General features: G+C 41.8%; 1 protein-coding gene across 1 annotated transcript in view; it reads right to left on the bottom strand.

The window, feature by feature from the left end:
* IL1RL2 (interleukin 1 receptor like 2) overlaps positions 1–6,521 on the bottom strand; it is a gene marked incomplete at its 5' end in the record, with an annotated part of 49,657 nt that extends 43,136 nt beyond the window's left edge. The window contains 5 exons of the mRNA XM_082672784.1: positions 606–801; positions 3,682–3,913; positions 4,710–4,778; positions 5,383–5,508; positions 6,518–6,521. Coding sequence (XP_082528910.1) covers positions 606–801; positions 3,682–3,913; positions 4,710–4,778; positions 5,383–5,508; positions 6,518–6,521 — 627 coding nt within the window. The remainder of the gene's footprint in view (positions 1–605; positions 802–3,681; positions 3,914–4,709; positions 4,779–5,382; positions 5,509–6,517) is intronic.
* Between the last annotated feature and the right edge of the window lie 18,188 nt (positions 6,522–24,709).

Genomic DNA, 24,709 nt, shown 5'->3' with positions numbered 1-24,709 from the left:
TATTGTCTGCCAGTGCAATCAAGCAAAGAGAAGGTTTGCAGGTGAAAACACAAGGTGCAGGAAGGTGAGTATAGGATGCCCTGTTTCCATAAAAAAAGAAAGGACTAGGAGGTATAGTTTTATTTGCTTGCATGGCATTACACAAGAATAATGCAAGGTCTGCAAGAAACCAATTACAGCAGCCACATGTCATGGAAGGTGAGATGGGCCTGGGCAAATATGAATCAGGAGTGGGAAGGGGACTTTCCGGGGCATGCCTTCTGATACTTCGTGATTCCTGAACCCTATGTGTGTACTACCCATTCAAAGAAACTACTTATCAATCTTAATTAAAAAGAATAACGAAGGATAGTCTGAAAAGTAAGAATAATTGGGGGAGGGGTGGATTCCAATAATAAGCTATGACCAAGCTCTAATAACTACAAATTAAAAAAATAAGTAATTAACAGCGTTAAATTATCCATAGCAATTAGCTAACAAATCTTACGTACACAAATCTCTCTCTTTACCAGTTCTGCTTCAAAAGGTACAGCTTAAACTAAAAAAACAAGTAGGTTTTAAAGAAGAGGAAGGAAAATAACAATAGGAAATTTTTTTTGTTTTACCTTATACCACTTTACTGAATCCAAATGAAAACTGTTTGGGAAGTTCAGAGGACATATAAGAATGTCATCTCTTCCAACGTATAAAATCTGTTTGTACTCATCTGGCACATGCGGTTGACTGTTTCCAGAAGTACCACACCAATGTTTTTTAAATACAGTGAGGTTGACTTGCATTCTGGGACAGGTGTTTGTATCACTGTAAGAAAACAACAGATTGAAACCTCATAAACTCAAACAGTCACAAAACCAAATAATTCTGTTTATCTCCAAATATTTCCAAATCCTCTTCCAAGCACTGTGGAAACCCTCTGCCTCAAACAAGACAGCATACATCTCACAAGTCATTCATTACGAAAGGAAAAAAGATGTATTTGGATGGTGGAAACACGGGAGGACATCTTAACCAAATGGTCAAAATGAACATCACCAAGCAGGGACACGCGGATGCTAGGTGTCTCTGAGTGTGCTGTCTGAAGAGAATGCAAACCACTTCCACAGCATTGCAGCCAAGAAGGCTCAGCCTGAACCGACTCATGAAGAAATATCTGGCAAACCCAAATTAAGAGATACAATATAAAATAATTGTCTGTACTTCTTAAAAATGTCAATATCACACACACAAAACAGGCTGAAGATCTGTTCCAGATGAAAAGAGATTAAAAGTACATGACAACCAAATGCAATGCAGTGATCTTGGATTCAATCTTCCACAGGAAAAGGAAGAAAAACATTTATAAAAGTCATCATTGAGAAGATTGAGAAAATTAGAATACAAATTGGTTACTAGATAAAGTATTGTGTGATGGTTAAATTTCCTGAATGTGATAACTATTCTAATATAACTAAGAGAATATTCTTGCTGAGAGGAAAGACACATTGAAATATTAAGGGGTAAAGGGACCTGATGCATACAACTGAGATGATTTGGAATAAAATGGTTTAGAAAAAATACCGTGTGTAACATACACAGGGGATGATGGGGAAAATGTGGCAAAATGTTAAATAATAGAAATCTAGATAAAGGGTAGGCAGGAGCCCTTTATACAATTCTTGCAAATGTGATATGAATTTGAATTATTTCAAAGTAAAAATATACAGTTTACTAAACATGTATCATATCTATATATTAAAGATTTGTGAGAATTCATGTTTATTTTCTTCCATGACAGACAGTATTGATGTCTACGTTCTAGGAAAGATTATTTTGCCCCATTTCACAGCTCCCATATTTAAATATTTTAAATCCAGCCTGTGATCCAGCAATCCCACTCCTGGGTATATATCCAGAGAAAACCATAATTCAAAAAGATACATGCACCCCAGTGTTCATTGCAGCACTATTTACAAAAGCCAAGACATGAAAGCAACCTAATAAAAAAGAATGAAATAATGCCATTTGCAGCAACATGGATGGACCTAGAGATTGTCATACTGAGTGAAGTAAGTCAGACAGAGAAAGACAAATATCATATGATATTGCTTATGTGTGGAATATAAAAAAAAATGGTACAAGTGAACTTATTTACAAAACAGAAATAGAGTTACAGATGTAGAAAACAATCTTATGGTTACCAGGGGAAAGGGGGGGAGAGGGATAAATTGGGAGATTGGGATTGACATATACACACTACTATATATAAAACAGATAACTAATAAAGACCTACTGTATAGTACAGGAAACTCTCTACTCGATACTATGTAATGACCTATATGGGAAAAGAGTCTAAAAAGGAGTGGACATACGTATGACTGATTTACTTTGCTGTACAGCAGAAAGTAACACAACATTGTAAATCAATTATACCCCAATAAAGATAAATAAAAATGAAGTCCCAGTTAGAATAAAAAATAAATAAATCCAGCCTGGACGTCCAGACAGATTTGTGCGGCATACGATCTCCAACTCTGGTTAATGAATAACCTGGAGGAAAGAGGAGAGCAGACCCCCTCAAGACGTCAGCAGCCGGTCTGCAGAGTGAGTGAAATTTTGGGGAAGGGGCTACTGGCACTTCCACCTGTGCCACTGAGTAACCATGTACTTCGAGTCAATCACACGGAAATGAGGAATCTGGCAGGAATCAGAGAAGGACATGGCCATCCTGAAACACAGAAAGAGGCTGGCAAATACCGAGGAACCGCAAGAGAGGGAGGATGCAGCTACGTTCCTGGAGTACCTACTTCACACATGAGCTGGGGTCATTTTAACTTCTACCCTATCTGGCTGACATTACTCCCACTTTACAGATAAGAAAGCCAAGGCTCGTGGAGGTCAAATGACTCATGAAGGTCATGCACATTAGCAAAGGGGGATAACAAAATTGGGGCCCTCAGCCAAAATGTGGTCCACAGATGTGTTTTAATTAGGACACATGCACAAAGCTTATTGGAAAGTTAACCACACACACACCCATACACACACATTCCAATTTCCAGGTTACCTTGAAATTTTGGAAGATGGACTTGAACTGCTGCATAGACTGCCACCTTTGGTGTGACATACGCTTTCTGGCTCACCACAGTGCCAACCAGGCTCAACTATCTCCCACCAGACCTTTGTCACTTACTTACATTACTAGCATAAGGCTTAGCATGGGGTCTAGAACATACTGGGTGCTTGGTCACTGTTAAATTCCTATAGCAGAACCCTTACAAAAAGTGCTTGAAGGAGGCTTATAGCTATCTGGATGTACCACCTGTCGCAAAAACTTCTGGCATTCCAAGAAAGAAGGTAGCAATCATGTTGGAATTAAACAGGCTTTGTAAGCTGGTCTGGCCTTGGACATCATCTCAATAGGAAAAGATGCATTTCACGGTCCAGCAACTGATTTACAAATCTGTTCTGCTTAAAAGTCTGTTCATTGAAACCATCTCGTAACAATTACAAAACTATATTCTTCTCATTGTTTTCTACATTGATTAAGAGTTTATCAAGAGTTTTTCTAAAAGAATTATATATTATATAAATATTATACATATTATATAAATATAAATATATATATATATATATATATATATATATATATATATATATATATATATAAATGAGAGAGACAGTTCTCATGAATGAGGAACTTACTTTGTATCACAGTAGTAGATCCCAGAGTCCTCCCCTTTCACAGGGAGAAACAAAATCCAGTTTTGGTCCTGGTGGATTCGAGACTGTATGTTTTTGGATACTGGGATTTTTCTAGGATATTTATACCATGTTGCATCTACCTTCCCAGATGTTGGCAGAGGGTATATGCAGTGAAAAGCCGTAGGCTGGCCCACTGACACAGTATCCTGCATACTCACGTCCTCGCAAGCATCTAGGGAAAGAAAGGAAAAAAATAATCACAACCGAGAGCGCTAGTGTCGGTTATTATTAGTTTCCACAAACACCTCGATTTTCTTGCTGATTTGAAATTTTATGTGAGAGTTTTCTCAGTATGGGAGTTGCTGATGTGAAAGCATGACCCGAAGTCTTTCACATCTGTCCATAAGAGGGAATTTACTCGGTCCTCCCCCTCAACAAGTGATCTCCCCATTTGGAATGAGTCCCCTCTTTCCCTTCTAAGACCCTCAATTCCTTCATCTTCCTCCTTCAGTGTAAACGTTCCTATTCTGAGCCCCACTTGATCTGTTTTCCTACTGCTCTGCTACCCGGTTAATTCGTCCGTCCCCAATAAAAGGTGTAAGTATCTCCTCCCCAAAAGGATTGTTAAACAATTCCGCTCGCTTTAAAGTTCGTTTCTAACAAATTGCTTAGTGTTTCTTGGAAGTAATTTGTTCCGTGGCTGGTTTCTTTGCTATTACCTTGGGTCTAACATGTCCGTTTGTCATATAAAGTAGACGGTATTATAGATCTATTTGAGCATTTTAACTCGAGCCTTGACTTGCAAATTTGCCCATCTCCTACCCCTCTTCAAGTCACTTCAAAGCTCGAAGGGGATGCTTGGGGCTGAGCGTCTCCCGCGGGATTTTGCCTGGACCCCTGGGGCGAGTGTCACCGGCCAGGCTCCGGTCTCACGTGATCCCCCAGGAGGTCTGCACAGGGGCTCGCCCAGAGCGGCAGGGTGGCAGAGAGGGAGGGGGGCCACTGAGACCCGAACCAACCGAACGTACCTGCTCTGATAAATCGTGGAAGAGCGGTGCACACGACGCAGAGCAGCAACAATGGCATTCCCCTACAGGCTGCGAGGAAGAAAGACGGAGGCGTGGAAAGGGGCGCAGCGGGCGGAGCGCGCCCTCCCGCGGCACGAGGCCAGGGTTCTGCGACCTCTGAATCCCAGCTAGAGATCCCAGCTAGGCTTTTGACCTTTCCTGCTCCATGAGGAGACCTCCAACTTTGGCCCCAGATGTATCCGGACGCGCCCCCAAAGACGGCTCCCTCCCTTGCCCCACCCTTGCTCCGAGCGCCCACCTCCAGAATCCGGGGGGAGAGGCATCAGTGGGAGGGGTCGGGAGGGGCCGGAGGCGCAGTGTGGGCATCGGGGCGGGTACTCTTCCAGGCTGCCCGGTCGCCTCCTTTGGGGGCGCAGGGACATCCCCTTCTGCCATGCAGCTCGCCGCCCGGCCCGCCTCAGCCCGCGGCCCCCGTTCCCCGTGGTGACGCCCAAGTGCCCACCGTGCGTCGCGCGTAGCCTTCCCTGCGCGTCCTTGGCCTCAGGTTCCTCCTGGGCCTGGCCGTCTAAACGGAAACCTGCTCACTCGGGAGAAAGCAGCTTAGGCCTATATGGCAAAGGTCGGCAGGAAAAGAGGGAGGAAGACGGACCGGCAGTGGACGCGGGCTCCACACCTTCTTCCACAGACGGAGTCCGCTCCCCCAAGGTCGCCCAGCCGGTCAGGGGCCGCCCGGGAGTCCCGATCGCCGCCCGCCGCCCAGTCGCGCACATTTTTGCCACCTCCTCGTCCCGCCCGCGCCCTGCTCAGCTGCAGACTCCGTGAGCCGGATGTGTACCTGCAGAACTGGATCGGAGCGCGCAGGAACTCGTAGAAAGTGGAGACTGACAGCCCGGGACTGAGTCCTGTCGTGGCATTTCCGTACCAGGCTAGTTCCTCACTACGATGGGCGGGGCAGCCCTACCTTCCCGGTGCTAGCTTAGGAAGGAGCGTGCCATCGCACTAGGAAGTGGGTTCGAAGGCTTTGTGCCGGATATTCTGGCAGCTAAGAAGTCCTCCATCCCCATTAATTGTCTGCTGAAATCTATTCCAAATTGTGCCACCAAATGAACTATTCCTTCCTTTCCGAACTCCATTCGAGCAGTTATTACATGCCCTGCATTGGCCTGTATAGAATGCCCCCGGAGTAGACGCCGACCCAGATGGCTTTTAAGTGATATTATTTATCTGCCTGGGTCGTGCTGTTAACTTTTGTAAAGCAGGCATCCCACGGGGATCCTCAAATAGCCGGAGCAGGAAAACTGTTCCTGTCTGAAACTTCCAACCCTGACAACATCAACAGGGACTTGTTGCCCTGGCCATCAGGAGACACCCAGAGACATCCCGGAGGACACTGAGACTTAGAAAAAAATAGAAAATGTAATCTCCATTCAACAGGTTTCTGGCCAAGCTATTTCTGGTGGTCCTTGTGGGATTCCCAACAGCGAGAAAAGCAGCCATTAGCAGCAAGGGGAGATGACAGCAAAGCTTTCTGTGACCAGCTGGAAGCCAGTGGTTTGCAAATTTCTACACTCTTAAAAATTATTGAGGATTCCAAAGTGGTTTTGTTTATGTGGTTTATATCTGTCGATATTTACTATGTTAGAAATTAAACTGGAAAGCGTTTGAAACATTTATTTTCTTATTTACTTAAAATAACAATAAACTCTCTACACATTAATATAAATCTCATACATTTTATGAAAAATAACTCTACTTTTCAAAACAGACTTATTGAGACAAGTGGTATTGTTCTACACACCTCTACATACCCATACTTAGTGTTTGGAAATCTCTTATTTAATGTTTAATTTAACAGAAGACAGTTGGATTCTCATATCCAGTCTCTTATGATGTTACATGTCATGTAGCCTCTGAGAAAGTCCACTGTCCACTGGTGAGGGAATGAGAGTAAAAAAGACAGAGAAGGTCTTAATATTACGATGAAAATGGTTTTGGTTTCAGGGATCTTTTTAAAAGACCTCAGGGAGCCCTAGGGCTCTCTACTCTGAGGCCCCCTTGGTAAGCCAGAAGTGGAGATCTTTATTACTTTTCCCCTGGCATCAGCATTAAGTGAGGTTCCTCCATACTTATACGTTTTGCAAGGTTTATGCCCCCAAACTAGCATTACTATAAAAGATACCAAGTGACTCGCATACAGAACTATTGTTATAAGCAGTGTTGAAAGTTATTCCTAAATCTTTCTTGTTGTCTTGTTCAGTTTCTACCTTAGAAATAGAGGAATCTGTGTCCTATCCTGTTTTGTATAGTTTGAGGAAAAACTTGCATGCCAAGTCCAATCAGTATAGTTGCTCCAAAGCTTAGGAAGTTAAGACGGGCGTGCCAACCCTCCTGCATGCCTCCCTCTGATGGGACACGGCTGACACTTCACTTTGTCGGTGAGGCTATGGTCGCGAAACTTGCACTTCCAGAGATGGTTTCTGTACCAAATGTCTTTCCCGGTACTGGCGGAATGAACTGCTTGGCTCTGAGGGCAGAACTGACTTGGGGATTGCAACCTTTGCAATTAAAAACAATAGAAAATCAAAACATTTACTGCAGGTTCTCAACTACTCTGAAAAATCAGAGAAACTGGAGAACATTGTTTGCTAATGAGAAAGGGGAAGGAAGGAATCCAAACAGGTTTGCTTTGTTCTGGCGACGAGAAATGCTGCTTTATGCCAAAACTTCCTCAATTCGTTCACTTTATTCTTCCTCTCTGATTTTCACTTTTTAAATTTTCTATTTAAATGGGCGTCAGCAATAGCTAACAGCTAAATAATTCAATAAGTCATAAGTCATATAAGCAAGACCCAGCCTCAGAAATCATAATTACCAAGTTTCCTGTGTACATCTCTCCCACCCTCCAGACTCACCAACCTAAACTTGTTTATCATTCTGACGTGTGTGTGTGTGTGTGTTGTGTGTGTGTGTCTTCCTTAAGCAATATATTGTTGTGTAAGGTTTTTTAACGTTTATATAAAAAGTACTATATACTTATGCAACGTTTTATTTCATTCAATATTATATTTGTGACATTCAAATATTTTGAGAAGTGTAATTCTAGTTCACTCAAGGTAACTACTATATTGTATTCTATTGTATGAATATTCCACAATTTATGTATCTATCTCCTTTGGATATTTAAGTTGGATATTTAAATCTCAAATTTATGTTTTGCTTTAAAAATAGTGCTGCTGTGAAGATTTTTGTAATGTCCTCTTGTGTGGGTTTTTTTTTTTTTTTTTTGCGGTACGCGGGCCTCTCACTGTTGTGTCCTCTCCCGTTGCGGAGCACAGGCTCCGGACGCGCAGGCTCAGCGGCCATGGCTCACGGGCCCAGCCGCTCTGCGGCATGTGGGATCTTCCCGGACCGGGGCACGAACCCGTGTCCCCTGCATCGACAGGCGGACTCTCAACCACTGCGCCACCAGGGAAGCCCTTGTGTGGGTTTTTGAGAGATTGTCCAGTGAGTGAAAATGCAGGATCACTGGGTAGATGCATCTTCAACTATACTAGGAAACCCTGATTTTCTCCACATTTGATATTTTTTGGAGGATAAGTATGTCATTGCTTCATGTTCCTGCCAATATTTGGTATGTCAGACTTTTATATTTTGCCAGCTTTTGCCAGTCCAATGATGGGAAAGCTATTGTGTGCATTTATTTTACAATTCTCTAATTACTAAGAAGGTGGAACATCTTTGCCTATGTTCATCCTGTGTCCTCTGTGTGGAATAACTTCTCATGTTTTTCCCATTTTACCCGCCTGGTTGTTTGTCTTCCTCTCATCGATTTGTAGAGAACTCATTCAATTCTACCTCTGATGTTTCACGTGGTTACCTTCAAAGTGAAGCACAGGTGTACCTCACTGTTCTCCCCCTGACAGGGAGCTCAAACCCAGCAGCGCCCTTTATCTATACAATAGCGATGATTAGACCCACTTTTCAGAGGTGACATTTGTAAATCCTCTTTTGCAGAGTGCCTGACAATAATAGAAACTTGATGAGCACAGAGTTTGTTACCATCATGTTATGACTAATTCTTCCTTGCCACAGTATTTAATATTGCAGATAGCTTTGCAGTGAGAATATCCTTAGATATTCATGCCATTAGTCACAAGCCATAGGTAATGGACTCTTTCAATTTTTTTTTTTTCTCATGAGCTGAAACAATTTCTCTACCAATTCATTACCTCATCCTGAGAGCAGGTGTGAAGCAATGCTCTGAGTGCAACGGATGCATTGCTCAGTTCGAACTAGTTGAATTTTACCCTCAATTGATTTGATCTTCAGATGAGGATGTGATGTACATTCAGAAGAGTAGCAGAGCAATACATTTTATTAAAGATTTCATATACGAATGTATATATAATATAATGCATAGTAATATTATTTGTTCTAACTAACTAGCTGGTCATTTCCCATTGAACATAACCTGCAGTTAGTTTCCCGGTAAGAATGAGGTGATGTGGCAGGTGTAGGCCGATGTCAGTGGACATGCACGTATGGAGACCCATTTGGGATGCATTAGAGGGTCTCTCTGTTCCTTCTTCACATCAGTCTATCTTAAATCAAATTCGGAGAATCACGACATCACAGGGTTGGAATAGGACCTAAGGTCTGGCTATCACTTGAGCAGAGTAATGAGCACCCTCCTACACATGGGGCAATAATTAACACTTTTCAGGCCTCACAGCTTACGTGCGTGTGCGCGCGCACACACACCCCCCCCCCCCACACACACACACACACAAAACGGCCATAATCGCAACCCCCAACCCAGCCAGCACCGGTCTACTTGGCTCTGGACAGCATCTCTCTAGAGACATCCCACCCACAAGTCACCCATCTTAATCTCACACCCAGTGTTCAGATATCTTCATATTCTTGCCAAGAGTTTATTCAGATCAGGCTCGAGGGAACTCATTCCCTCCAAGGCAGCCTATTCCAAATTGTAGGCCTACCAGCCAATCCCTCCTTCCTAACAGGAAGAGGAAACCTCAGCCATGTAGGGATTTTTGTTCCATCCTTCGGATCCATAGAAAGGAGAACGCAGTCTTCCACATCGCCACACATGCCATGTCGCCAGAACTCCTGCAACCACTGATCTCTCCAGACCTAGTACCTGAAATCAGGGCCTCCAACAGCCCGCAAGTCAACTAAGCTGCTGACCTCTCAAACATGGAGGACGTGGGACCTTCATCCCTGACATTCTAAGTGTTAGGCTTGTGTTAACAACACAAATTAGAAGGGATGGTGGTCTGCTTGGGCTTGTACATGTTTGTTTTGCTTTGGTTTTGCTCATTCATTCATTCTGGGGTTACTGCACACCAACATCCTAAATGTTTTTTTTTTCACTTTTGTAGCCACTAAGCATATTTTTTCCATCAGGGTTTAGGCATGTTCCTTATTGCAAGTGAAGGGTCTTACATTTATCCTTAGTCAATGTCATCTGGTAAAAGATGGTTGGTTAAAGAGGTCATTTATCTGGGAGGCAAAACATCTGGGCTCCCTTCTCAGCCCTCTTGCTAACTAGCTGAGAATTGTAACAAATCTGGGGGCAAGGGCTGCCCCCCACAGGTACAGTGAATGTTGACTGAACCTTTCAACCATATTTATTACAGTGATACCCTTTGTGTCTATCAAGTTCACAAAGATTTTTAAATGACTATTTTCAGTGTCACACGCTTCCTATGGGAAGGCAAAGCAAATGTCTCTACAGAACACAATTAGTGAAGAACTTAAAGGTCCATTGCCCTCTGGCCCATTGATCCTAAGAATCTATGCTAAGCTAATCATCAGGGAAGTGGACAGAGATATTTGGGTAAAGATGACTACTTCATTTTGACCCCTGATAGCTACAAACTGGAAATAATCTAGATGTACAACCAAAGCAGGAAAGCTAAAATATAGAGCATCCACTCGATAAAACGAATGCTCCTTCATAGATCATTTTTTAAATAATAATAATGTGGGCAAATATTTTTACTAAGTTTAAAAATTTAAGGTGTTAAACTGCATATATTATATGATCTCAATTATATCCATAAAACTACAATAAAATGTTAATAATTATCTCTAGTTGTTAGTTTTTTCTTCCTTATACGTTTCAGAAATTTCTGTGTTCTCTCAAACCTACATTGCTTCTATCATACAAAAAAGTATTTTCAATTTATTTAAGAAAAATGTTCCTGATACAATCAACTCACAGAGGGATTTCTGTCCCAACGTTCTAAGACCTCTCTGACACTTGACTCCCTTCTAATTTGCCTTCATAAAAATACCCACCCCTCCATCAAGACTTTATACCTTAGTGTTCTCCCATTTAAAAGTCTCCAAGAGCACGCATATACCAACTCCAGATAATAAAGTCCAAATGTTTCAGTCAGGGATTTAAGACCATCTATTGTATGAGTTCGTTTCCTGAGCTGCTTTCTCTCCACACTACACTCTATGACTAGATTGTTTTGAACTTGGAAATTTTCTCAGTGCCTATTATGTTAGGCACATAGATAGCACTTTTAAAACAATCCAAAAGTCAACTCGGGAGCAAAAATATTCCCCTATTTTAGAATTTGAGGAAAGGCTGAGATCCACTTGGGGGAAACATAAGACTTCAGAAGCAATTAAGTGTAGTGTGGAAGGAAGGATTATGGAATATCATGTAACAATAAAGTACTTAAACGGCTACTGTGCACAACTAGAAGGCACATGGGAAGCAGGAATCTGTCTCAGACTAAGAGGGATAAGCGATGTGAGATGGCTGAGGAGGGAAAAATTGGGTAGCCAGGCACGATTCACCACGCGAGCAAAGGCAGAAATGGGTTCACACCATGGATGTTAAACATGCAATACACTCTCACTGAAGACATCCGAGAAATCTCATTCCAGTATGTGTTTAATGAAAGGAAAATCAGCGAACACTGCAGACTGGTATCGGTGCAGCGCATGCCAGACCCAGAAACAGGAACACGTGGGATCACTTTCAGGTCAAAGGTTCTGAGAAAAACAAGCTTCCTTGATTTTCACTCTGCGTAAATTAATCTCCCCACTGGCTGAGCCCTGAGCAAGTCAACAGGATCCTGTGAGTCTTGATGACTCAGGTGGTCCAGACTCAACTGGTCTGACAGCTGAAATTTTTAGTGATTGCTGCCTTTGTGTTTGGGCAGCAGATTTAAGGTGAACGTACAGGATGTACGAACTTTAAACAGCCAAGCCTTCCCTAGAAGGCATCTGAGCCATGCATGTTAAGATGAGCATGTTTTCAGTTTAAAAGATTAATACTCACTTTAAATATTGTCATCTATTTCCTATAGCTCTCCTCCCTAAAACCAGCACACACACACACACACACACACACACACGCGTACTTTAGTTGCAAAATAAATGTTAGTACGACAAAAATGTCCCTCCCAGCTATCTCCCCATGTACATTTTTTCAGGGGTGGTCTATTTTTTCCCTGTTTTTTGAATTCTTGCTATTATCATGATTCACTTGTGCGTTTTATTTTAGTAAGAAAGGACTTCCCCCTTCTACCCCCAGATCATTCTCTTCCCCACCTGCTACCCTCTCTGTGGCCTCCACATTAAGCCAAAGTCACCACACTCACAGATTCTTGCCTCAAAGGGGAAAAGGTTTTCTTCTGACAAACTCGCTTATGGGAATCTCTGATTTTCTAATTGTATGCTATTTATACTTAGCCCTTCAATGAATGTTTGGGAAACCAGCTGTATCGTAAACACCAAGCCAGATCCTGACTTGCTAAACTTGGATTAAATGGAAGCTATTATCATTTTTAGAAGCTGACACCAGGACTATCTGCCCTCCTCTCCCTCCACTCCCCAATCCCCAGAATTTGAAAAAGATTCATTTCTGGATTAAACGAATTTACTCTTACTTGTACTGATCAAGAGGTAAAATTAAGAAAATATATTTTGAGATTCTATCTCAGATATTGGACACAGACTTTCTGACATAGGGAGAAACCTTTGTATTCTATTACAAGTTAATCACTAAATAGGTGTTGCCTGTAAGCGTTAATTATACATCATGGCCATCTCTGGGAACACTGCCGCCCAGGTAATGATCATTAAGCTAATGATCCCAGGTAATGATCATTAAGCTAAAAATATCTCTGTTCAGCTCTCAGGAGACATCCTGACCAGGCCCACCTGTGAATGCCTGCAGGACAGGAGAGGTTAACACCTCCCCTCTGGATCTCACCTGACCCAGGAAGTGTTTGACTTTACTCCCGCCCTTTGAGTATAAAAGAAGCGTGAATTCTAACTCAGGCAAGGTGGTTGTTTGCGAGGTGGGAGTCTGTCGTCTTGTCGGTGTGCTGGCTTTCCGAATAAAGTCCCTAGTTCTTGCCCCAACAGCTCGACTTTCGATTTATTGGCCTGTCACGGGGTGAGTAGTAAGGTTTGGACTTGGCAACAGATTTTTCCTTTTTTTTCCTGCGGTACGCGGGCCTCTCACTGTTGTGGCCTCTCCCGTTGCAGAGCACAGGCTCCGGACGCGCAGGCTCAGCGGCCATGGCTCACGGGCCCAGCCGCTCCGCGCGGCATGTGGGGTCTTACCGGACCGGGGCACAAACCCGTGTCCCCTGCATCGGCAGGCGGACTCTCAACCACTGCACCACCAGGGAAGCCCCGGCAACTGATTTGGATGAAACCCGCCAGGAGCCTCGCTGCTCCTGGCTAGCTGATCCCAGCCTGGGAATTTGGGGGTAAGGTCCTGGCCGCTGCCGGGACCGCTTGTCCGAGGATCTTCCCTTCAACATTCTGGACGCCCCAGCGCTTGGCAATTGGAGCAAGGAATCAATATTTGGGAGCCGAAGGACTGCACGTAGTAGGGTAAGTTGCTCTGGTGTGTACAGCCAGAAAGCTCTCCGTGTGGGGCTTTTATTCCGCGGAATGAGCCAGTTGTTTTTGCATTTGAGTGGGGCAGCCTGTTGGAGAGAGGAAAGAGTTGCTGGGCTTTTACCCAATTTGTGAACCAGTTCATTTGCTTCTTTGGTTTTTTTAAAATGTATTTTATTGAAGTATCGTAGATTTACAATGTCGTGTTAATTTCTACTGTAGAGCAAAGTGTTTCAGTTATACATATGTGTGTACATATATATATGTTCTTTTTCATAATCCATTCCATTATGGCTTATTACAGGATATTGAATTTAGTCCTCTGTGCTCTACAGTAGGACCTTGTTGTTTATCCAACCCATATATAATAGTTTCCACCTGCTACTCCCAAACTCCCAATCCATCCCTCCCCCACCTCCCTATCCCTTGGCAATCACACGTCTGTTCTCTACAGCTGTGAGTTCTCCTGTTTCATAGATAGGCTCATTTGAGTCATATTTTGGATTCTACAAATAAATGATATCACACGTTGTCTTTCTCTATCTGACTTACTTCTCTTAATATGATCTCTAGTTCTATCCATGTTGTTGCAAATGGCATTTCATTCATTTTTATGGCTGAGTAATATTCCATTTTATATATATGTACCATGTCTTCTTTATCCATTCATTTGTTGATGGACGTTTAGATTGTGTGCATATCTTGGCTATTGTGAATACTGCTGCTGTGAACACTGGGGTGCGTGTATCTGTCCGAATTAGAGTTTTGTCCGGGTAATATGCCCAGGAGTGGGATTGCAGGATCATACGGCAACTCTATTTTTAGTTTTTTGAGGAACCTCCATACTGTTCTCCCACCAACAGTGTAGGAGGGTTCCATTTTCTCTACAACCTCTCCAGCATTTGTTATTTGTAGATGTTTTAATGACGGCCATTCTGAACAGATTGAGGTGGTACATCATTGCAGTTTTGGTTTGTGTCTCTCTGAAAGTAAGCGATGTTGAGTATCTTTTCATGTGCCTATTGGCCATCTGTATGTATGTATTCTTTAAAGAAAGGTCTTTTAGGTCGTCTGCCCATTTTATGATTGGGTTTTTCTTTTGATATTGAGTTGTATGAGCTGTTTGTGTATTTTGGAATTTAATCTCTTCTCGGTTACATCATTTGCAAATGTTTTTTCCTATTCCTTAAGTTCTTTCCATTATGTTTATGGTTTCCTTTGCTGTGCAAAAGTTTACAAGTTTAATTAGTTCCCATTTGTTTATTTTTGCTTTTATTTCTATTGCCTTGGGAGGCTGACCTAAGAAAACACTGGTACAATTTATGTTCGACAGTGTTTACCTATGTTCTCTTGTAGGAGTTTGATGGTGCCATGTCTCATTTAAATAGTTAAGCTATTTTGAGTTTATTCTTGTGTATGGTGTGAGGGTGTGTTCTAACTTTTCATTTTGTCTGTACTGTTTCCACGTTTATTGCTGAATCGATTTTGTGATATTTAAAACTTTTACAGCTGTCAAATAGAGAAAAGGAATAGAAGTAAAAAAGACCTGGCTGTAGGACATTCCCAGGGAGAAGAGAAAGGTTCCACTTGGTTCCTAAAATCACCAAAAGCCCCAGTCCAGAAATCAGCCAGGTTGATTGATGCCCAGGCAAAAAGACATCCTTTTAATGGTTATAGATGATCAGTTGCTATTTATGGTTTTCTGGTGGCTATTCTGTGAAGAAGCGGGGAAGAATGATGAAATTCTTTACGTACAAGCATTTCTGCTATTACATCAGGGAAAATAAGAAAAGGAAGGTAATGAGAGTGATATATTGCTTCAAACCTTAACTCCTCCAGCTGAGCTAGCTGTCCCTGCCACTCCAGCCATCATTCCACTCTACCCACCCCCTCCACTGCCTTCCATGTCTCTCTGGCTCCTGACACTGGGGCTCACAACTGTCCGTCCTTATAGGGAACAATTAGAAAATCCTGTGTTAGTTCCTGGAGCACAGGGATTTGGTCTGGTATCGTTTTCTAAGACTCAGCAGGGCACCCAATTTGAGCCAAGAGTCACTCCCGGGGCAGAATAGTGTACTTTATGCTGTCATCTCATAGGGGGCCTAAATGCAAATAACCAGCTGGCTGGGTTTCTCAGGCTTGTTTAATTGGAAAGATCGAAACCCTCCTTACACGGAGGATCCTTCTACACCTGAAGCCCACTTAGCAACGCCCACAGGTAAACCGAGCTGGGACCCCAATAAAGGACGAATGCCCTTATTAGAGTACTCCCAGAAGTGCATGGTGGCAGGTTTTTGAAAAGGGAAACCAAGGCAAAAGAATTTGAACAAAAGTCAAGAAACTAAAAAAGCAGAGACATTTTTGAATTTTTGGAAAATCTTTATCAGGCCTACAGACATTATACTAATGCAGATCTTGAGGCCCCTGAAAATATTAGAATGGTAAATTTGACCTTTTCTGTGGAAGGGGTGCAAAGTGCCTCAGATACTGGGAGAAAAGTTGCAAAATTTAGTGCATTTGGAATGAACCTAATGCACTTTCTCAATTGGTAAATGTTCCTTTTAAGTGTTCAACAGAGAACAGACACAGAAGAAAAATATACAAAACAAAAACTTCCCTCTTTGGCAGTGACATTGGATTCCCGGAAGGCAAGTAACCCGAAGAGAGGTAAGCCACTGTTGGGGAAGAAACGATGCGCTCACGGTCGGGAGAAATAACGTTGGAGATCAGGTTGCCCTAGGCTAAAACATAAGAGGAAACACAACAAAAGATGAGAGCTTCTCGCGTGGTAGAAAGAGACTAACCCTCTGCTGAATGAACAGGGAGTCCAGGGGCTCCCTTGGACATGAGGTGCCTAATTCCCCAAAGGAGCCCTGGGAAAAAATGCCAGTGGGGAATGAGCTGATTAACTTTTCTCTTTCTGTTTTAAGATTTTTTTTTTTAATGTGGGCCATTTTTAAAGACTTTATTGAATTTGTCACAATATTTCTTCTGTTTTATATTTTGGTTTTTTGGCCATGAGGCATGTGGGATCTTAGCTCCCCAACCAGGGATTGAACCAGCACCCCTTGCATTGGAAGGTGAGGTTTTAACCACTGGGCTGCCAGGGAAGTCCCTGATTAATTTTTTTTTTTTTTTTTTTTTTTTGCTGTACACGGGCCTCTCTCAGCTGTGGCCTCTCCCGTTGCGGAGCACAGGCTCCGGACGCGCGGACTCAGCGGCCATGGCTCACGGGCCCAGCCGCTCCACGGTATGTGGGATCCTCCCGGACCGGGGCACGAACCCGTGTCCCCTGCAACGGAAGGCGGACTCTCAACCGCTGCGCCCCCAGGGAAGCCCCCTGATTAACTTTTTGATAGACCTCACCTTAAAGTTGTGTGTTTTTTTAAAAGCCCACATTTGTTTATTTATTTATTTTTGGCTGTGTTGGGTCTTCGTTTCTGTACAAGGGCTTTCTCTAGTTGCGGCGAGCAGGGGCCACTCTTCATCACGGTGCACTGGCCTCTCACTGTCTCGGCCTCTCTTGCTCGGAGCACAGGCTCCAGGCGCGCAGCCTCAGTAGTTGTGGCTCATGGGCCCAGTTGCTCCGTGGCCTGTGGGATCCTCCCGGACCGGGGCTCGAACCCGTGTCCCCTGCATTAGCAGGCAGATTCTCAACCACTGCGCCACCAGGGAAGCCCCCACCTTAAAGTTTTTCCACCAGAACAGCTTGACATTGGAGTCCCACCAGAACATGCTTTAAGCCTACAGATGGTGCTCATGAAAACCTTTGCAAAGGAGCCATAGCTCTATCCCCCTGCGGTCTACGAAAAGCACAGACTGTGTAGGGTTGCGTACAGTCTTGTCGACATCTGGTGATTTTTCTTTAGATACTTTCTTTTTCACAGTTTGTTCATGAGATTACTGAAGGGAGAGCTAGGGAAGAGATCTGGTCATCTTAATTACTTTTCTACGCTGATTTACAGAAAGAACCAATAGATTAGGCAAGATATTGTGTGATCAAATATTTGAAAGATGTGCTAGGGCTGGAGACTAGTAGAGCGTGGGGGCACTTGGTTTAAGGATAGTAACAAGGCAGTAGAGTGCCTCCTGCAGAGAGAGCTTTCCTGCCGAAAGCTGCTTGCAAATCCCCTTTGTCAGAACCTCATTCCATCTCTATGAGATTATGGATGAAGGTCCATCTTTAACTTCTTCCTGCTGACGTAGGGCGCCGTATTCTTAGACTGGAAGATGTCGATGTGGGTTTGTAGCATCTCTTTGCTGACAGTTGTAGTTGCCCACTTACATGTATGGGCAGAACAAGCTGCAATTACTCAGACGCCCACAAATATATAGATTATGAGCAATAGTGTTAATCCCATTGTCTGAAGGCCGGTTCCTGGAATTGTGCTCAATAGACTCAGTGTTGCTCAAGGTGGAGCAGCTTGTGTCACGGCTGCAGTCTGGTCATCATGCAGTTGGCTTCTCCCTCTGGTGGCAGTTACAGTATCTATAAAACAACTCGGGAACATGTATCAGACACTGAGTCTGTGACCCCGTTTTCCTAATCATTAGTGGCTTCAGCCTGCTCTTTTGAGACTCAGCTTTTCTATAAACAAGAAGCAGGCGACATGGAGGGGCCTTTGTACTGCGGGGAGAGGGTGGCCTGCAGGGTTCCGATTGGTTCCATCCCCCCTTTTCTTGATACTCCTTAATCCTGAGTAGGGACAGATGCAGAACAACAACAAAAAGGAGTGATGTTTTGGATAGAGAGGTTAATCATAAACTTGACCGAGGAACCCACAGGGTCCTGTTCAGTTTCACCAGCAGACACTCTTTTCAGAATGGCTGGTGGTGTTTGAGTCTGACGCAACTCAGGGAATTCAAGTTCTTGGCAATACAGAATTGTATATGAAATGACATCCACAATGGCCACCCAGTTTTACCTTGGATGTCTGAACCATTTTGACTGTACAATACATTTCTCTCCTTAATGGACAAAGCAGGTGTCACCATTAATGATTTTAGTGCTTTTCTAGATATGAGGAGATGCAAGAATTTGGGCTCATGAAAGCTTCTCCTGAGAATATCTCACTGTCTGAAGGCCTGTCCTGCCAGTTTTTCTCAGAACACGGAGTGCCTCATTGCTGATCTCCACCCTGAACTCCCTTCGGGGTGTGTTGAAGGTCAGCAACTGCAGTGGCTTGTGACTCAATCCTTGCAGAGGCAGATACCTAGTGCCAAGTTTTGGTCTGCAGGGCCCCCTCACGGTCGACCATGGTTTGGAAGGCATTTCATGACCATTTCGTCCCATGGTGCTAGGCATGTTCATTCCTAGGTCAGGCGAGGATTTTGTTAATAGGCCACCCAATGTGCTATTACTGGACTAGGCCTTACTAACAGTAGCTAAAAGTCTCTGGACCACCTGTCCTGCTAGTCTGTTACAGCCCAGGAAAAAAATTCCCTCTTGTTTCTTCTTCTCATATCTAGAGTTACACTATTACAATCACTGACCTTATATAGAACTATATATCTGATCAACTGTTTCAAGTCACCTAGTCGTCATTATTTTTATCGAGGTCTCAGCCACACACTTGGTAATGCAAGAAACAACAATTTTGTAAAACAAATTTTAAAAATCTACAAATAATATATCTGGTAAGTTCATAAGTAACAATTTAAGAACTTCCATCCGGTGCAGCTCAGTATATCCCCAGGTCATCTGACTTAGTCTGCTCTATACCAATGCTTACCTTTAAGGGAAATTATATCTTGGCATTGTCCATAGGGCACCCAGCCCAATTTCCTAATGTTACTGGACTGTTTATCCTTAGTGTGGTTTAATTGTTCCCAACATAAGGGAGGCTTTAAACTTTAATGACCATAGCCTGATGTTAACCACATAGATCCATCCCGTAATTGTGGGAGGTTATATTCTTTTTTTTTTTTTCACTTAACATTGAAAGCCATGTGCTAGGCACCAGGGACACAAAGCTGACTAAGACATGTCCTCATCTTCAAGCTTACTCTATTAGAAGAACAAACATGTGAAACTACTAGGTAAGGAATAATGTACAATGATAACAGCAATGGATTGAAGCATATTAAAAAATGTTTAAATATAGGCATTCATAATGATACCAAAAACAAAGCAAAACAAAAAACCCTAACCGGTCACCACTGGCGAATGCTAGTGAACCAGTTCACTATTCTGAAAATGGATGACTCAGAAGAAAGAATCAAGCATTCATCCTGACTTTCTTATATGAACTATACCACTGGGTAATCACATAGTAGATAAGGGAGAGTTTCTATTTATAGGAGAATTCCATCTAATAAATAAAGAATAACAGATTAGAATATCACTATTTTGCAGCTCTTTATGATTTAATGGATCTAAGCAAAGATCATTAATAGCTACTGACATCACAAAAAGAGAGTCAGTACCTCCTGATAGAAGTACTTACCACTCTTGAAGAAGTGTGAGCAAACTTCTAAACTTAAGTACCAATTTAAAGGAAATGCAGAAGGGAAAGGAACATGCTAAAAGGCACCACAGAGATGTGATCAGCAAAGTTCAGACTCAAGGAAACTCGACAAGACAAATGACTCAGTTTTTACAAGAAATTACGAAAGAAAAAGAGAGAAAGAGATGGACAGTCTTAAAAGATAAAGCAACCAACTGTACTGTACAAATTTATTTGCATCCCAATTCAAACACACTAGAAAATAATATATGTATGTATGACACAATTGGGGAAATGCAAACACTCACTGGGTTTTGATGCTATTAAAGCATTATTGTTAAATTTTTAAGTGTAAGAATGGAATTATGGTTATTTATTCAAAGCCCTTATCTTTTAGAGATGTATATGGATATGTTTATAGATATAAAATGTCTAGAATTTGCATCCAGTAATCTAGGGAGGAGGCTGGAGTGAGTAGGGGTAGTACTAGGTGGGTGATGGGCTACATATTTGACATTGTCTACTGTAAGAAACATTAAAAAGAAACAGTAAAGATCAAAGTAACACGAGAAAGAGAGGCTGACTGTATGTAAAGCGCTTAGGCTGTACATCACAAGTACTACTAATAATTACAAAGCGTAAGGATTGGATTAGATGACCTCTCAGGTACTTCTTAATTCTGAAAAGTCTAAAATGTTATGACTAGATTATTTTTAAAGGTCATTTGTATCTCTCAAATTCTTTGGTTCTTCCCCAGGGATACGGCTCAACTTTCTTCTCCCACTGCTTAACAATGGCACACAAAACCACGGAACAACAACTACTGTGAAAAAGCACATGAACTGGAACTGAGTCCCAGTTCAGTGCTTGGAGGTTTTGGCCATCCCACCCACCTCAATTCTGGAGTCTGACTGTTACACTGCTTAAATACTAGGTTAAACAGCCAGTACTGGTTAAACACATGGCAAGTTTTGCTTTATCCAATGGTGATAACTCCTTTGCTTCTTTTATCCTACACGTAAACAGTTTGGGAAGAGTGGTCCAGAACCCCATGGAGATAGGCACCTTCAGGAGGTGCCTGAGATCAAAAGTATTGTTGTGGTAATACTAAGACGATATTTTCCTTTTTTACTCTCACCTCGTAAGTGTACAGTAGGGTTTTCCAGAGGATACATGATGTGTGGAAATACACCAGATCAAATGCAAAAGCAGATGTAAAATTCAAGCTGTTTTTTGTTTGTTTTTTTTATACTGTAGGTTTTTATTAGTCATCCATTTTATACACATCAGTGTATACATGTCAATCCCAATCGCCCAATTCAGCACACCACCATCCCCATCTCCCCGCAGTTTTCCCCCCTTGGTGTCCATACGTTTGTTCTCTACATCTGTGTCTCAACTTCTGCCCTGCAAACTGGTTCATATGTACCATTTTTCTAGGTTCCACATACATTCATTAATATACGATATTTGTTTTTCTCTTTCTGACTTACTTCACTCTGTATGACAGTCTCTAGATACGTCCACGGCTCCACAAATCACTCAATTTCGTTCCTTTTAATGGCTGAGTAATATTCCATGGTATATATGTACCACAACTTCTTTATCCATTCATCTGTTGATGGGCATTTAGGTTGCTTCCATGACCTGGCTATTGTAAATAGTGCTGCAGTGAACATTGGGGTGCATGTGTCTTTTTGAATTATGGTTTTCTCAGGGTATATGCCCAGTAGTGGGATTGCTGGATCATATGGTAGTTCTATTTTTAGTTTTTTAAGGAACCTCCATACTGTTCTCCATAGTGGCTGTATCAATTTACATTCCCACCAACAGTGCAAGAGGGTTCCCTTTTCTCTGCACCCTCTCCAGCATTTGTTGTTTGTAGATTATCTGATGATGCCCATTCTGACTGGTGTGAGGTGATACCTCACTGCAGTTTTGATTTGCATTTCTCTAATAATTAGTGATGTTGAGCAGCTTTTCATGTGCTTCTTGGCCATCTGTATGTCTTCTTTGGGGAACTGTCTATTTAGGTCTTCTGCCCATTTTCTGATTGGGTTGTTTCTTTTTTTTTTTTTTTTTGTGGTACGCGGTCCTCTCACTGTTGTGCCTCTCCCGTTGTGGAGCACAGGCTCTGGACGTGCAGACACGTCCACAATATCGTGTAGATATTGAAAAATCCTTAAACTCCTGGGATAAATCCTACTTGATCGTGGTGTATGATTCTCTTAATATATTGTTGAATTTGGTTTGCTAGGATTTTGTTAAGAATTTTTTGCATCTATGTTCATCAGGGATATTGGACTGTAATTTCTTGTGGTATTTTTGTCTGGTTTTGGTATCATGATGATGGTGGCCTCATAGGACGAGTTTGGAAGTGTTCTTCCTCTGCAACTTTTTGGAATAGTTTCAGAAGGATAGGTGTTATCTTTTCACTAAAAGTTTGGTTGAATTCACCTGTAAAGGCATCTGATCCTGGACTTTTATTTGTTGAGATTATTTTCAGCAGATTCAATCTCAGTACTCGTTATTGGCCTGTTTGTATTTTCTCTTTCATCCTGGTTCAGTATTGAGAGATTGTACCTTTCTGAGAATTTGTCCATTTCTTCTAGGTTTTCCATTTTATTGACATAATGGCTTGTAGTCTACTATGGTCCTTTGTATTTCTGTGGTGTCCATTGTAGCTTCTCCTTTTTCATTTCTGATTTTATTGATTTGAGTCTCTCCCTTTCTTGATGAGTCTGGTTAAAGGTTTATCAATTTTGCTTATCTTTTTAAAGAACCAGCTTTTAGTTTCATTGATCTTTTGTATTGTTTTCTTCATCTCTATTTCATTTAAAATTTCTGCTCTGAGCTTTATGATTTCTTCTGCTAAGTTCAGGTTTTGTTTTTCCTTCTTTCTCTACTTGTTTTAGGTGTAAAGACAGGTTGTTGGAGATTTTTCTTGTTTCCTGAGGTAAGCTTGTATTGCTCTAAACTTACCTCTTAGAACTGCTTTTCCTGCATCCCGTAGATTTAGGTCATTCTGTTTTCATTTTCATTTGTCTCTGGGTATTTTTTTGATTTCCTCTTTGACTTCTTCAGTGATCCATTGGTTGTTTAGTAGCATATTGTTTAGCCTCCACGTGTTTGTGTTTTTTGCATTTTTTTCTTGTGGTTGATATCTAATCTCATAGTGGTGTGGTCAGAAAAGATGCTTGATACCTTTAAATTTTCTTGAATTTACCAAGGCTTGCTTTGTGGCCCATCATGTGATCTATCCTGGAGAATATTCCATGTGCACTTGAAAAGAATGTGTATTCTGCTGCCTTTGAAGGAATGCTATATAAATATCAATGATTCCTTCTGGACTAATGTGTCATTTAAGGCTTGTGTTTCCTTATTGATTTTCTGTCTGGATGATCTCTCCACTCATGTAAGTAAGATGTTAAAGTCCCCAACTATTATTGTGTTACTGTCAATTTATCCTTTATGGCTGTTAACATTTACCTTATATATTGAGGTGTTCATATGTTGGGTACGTCTCTGTTTACAACTATTATATCTTCTTGGATTGATCCCTTAATCATTATGTAGTGTCCTTCTTTGTCTCTTGTAACAGTCTTTATTTTAAAGTCTATTTTGTCTGATGTGAGTATTGCTACTCCAGGTTTCTTTTGATTTCCATTTGCTTAGGATTGCTTTATCCATCACCTCACTTTCAGTCTGTATGTGTCTCTAGATCTGAGGTGGATCTCTTGTAGACAGCATATATGCGGGTCTTATTTTTGTATCCATTAAGACAGTCTGTGTCTTTTGGTTGGAGTCTTTAACCTGTTTACATTCAAGGTAATTATCAATATGTATGCTCTTAATGCCATTTTGTGAACTGTTTTCAACCTGTTTTTGCAGGTCTTATTTCTTCCTTTCCTCTTTTGTTCTCTTGTGATTTGACTTTCTTTAGTTTTGTGTTTGGATACCTTTTCCTTTTGTGTGTGTATCTATTACAGATTTTCTGTTTGCAGTTACCATGAGGTTTTGATATAGCAGTCTCTATATATATATACATTACTGTATTAAGTTGCTGGTCTCTTAATTTCAAACGCATTTCAAATATCCTGCATTTTCACTCTCCTATCATGAGCACTGGTTTACATGTCATATTTATTTGTAGATAATTTCTTACCTTTACTTTATGTTTGACTTTACCGATGAGCATTCCCATTTTAAAATTTTCTTGTCTCTAGTTTTGGCCTTTTCTGCCTAGTGAAGTTCCTTTAGCATTTGTTGCACAGCTGGTTTGATGGTGCTGAATTCTTTTAGCTTTTGCTTCTCTGTAAAGCTTTTTATTTCTCCATCAAATCTGAATCTGAATCTTGCTGGTTAGAGTATTCTTGGATGTAGGTTTTTCCCTTTCATCACTTTAAATATATTGTACCACTCCCTTCTGGCCTGCACTTTTTGCCGAAAATATCAGCTCATAGTCTTATGTGGATTCTCTTGTTGATTTGTTGCTTTTCCCTTGTTGCTTTTAATCTTTTCTCTTAACTTTAATTTTTGTCAATTTGATTACTATGTGTCTTGGTGTATTCCTCCTTGGGTTTGTCCTGCTTGGGACTCTGTACTTCCTGGATTTGGGTGACTGTTTCCTTTCCCACTAGGAAATTTTCAGCTATT

This window comes from Grampus griseus (genome assembly GCF_964374135.1).
Source record: "Grampus griseus genome assembly, chromosome: 15".
Taxonomy (NCBI): domain Eukaryota; kingdom Metazoa; phylum Chordata; class Mammalia; order Artiodactyla; family Delphinidae; genus Grampus; species Grampus griseus.
The sequence above is the reverse complement of the archived record's forward strand: the minus strand, read 5'-3'. Positions and strand labels throughout refer to the sequence as shown.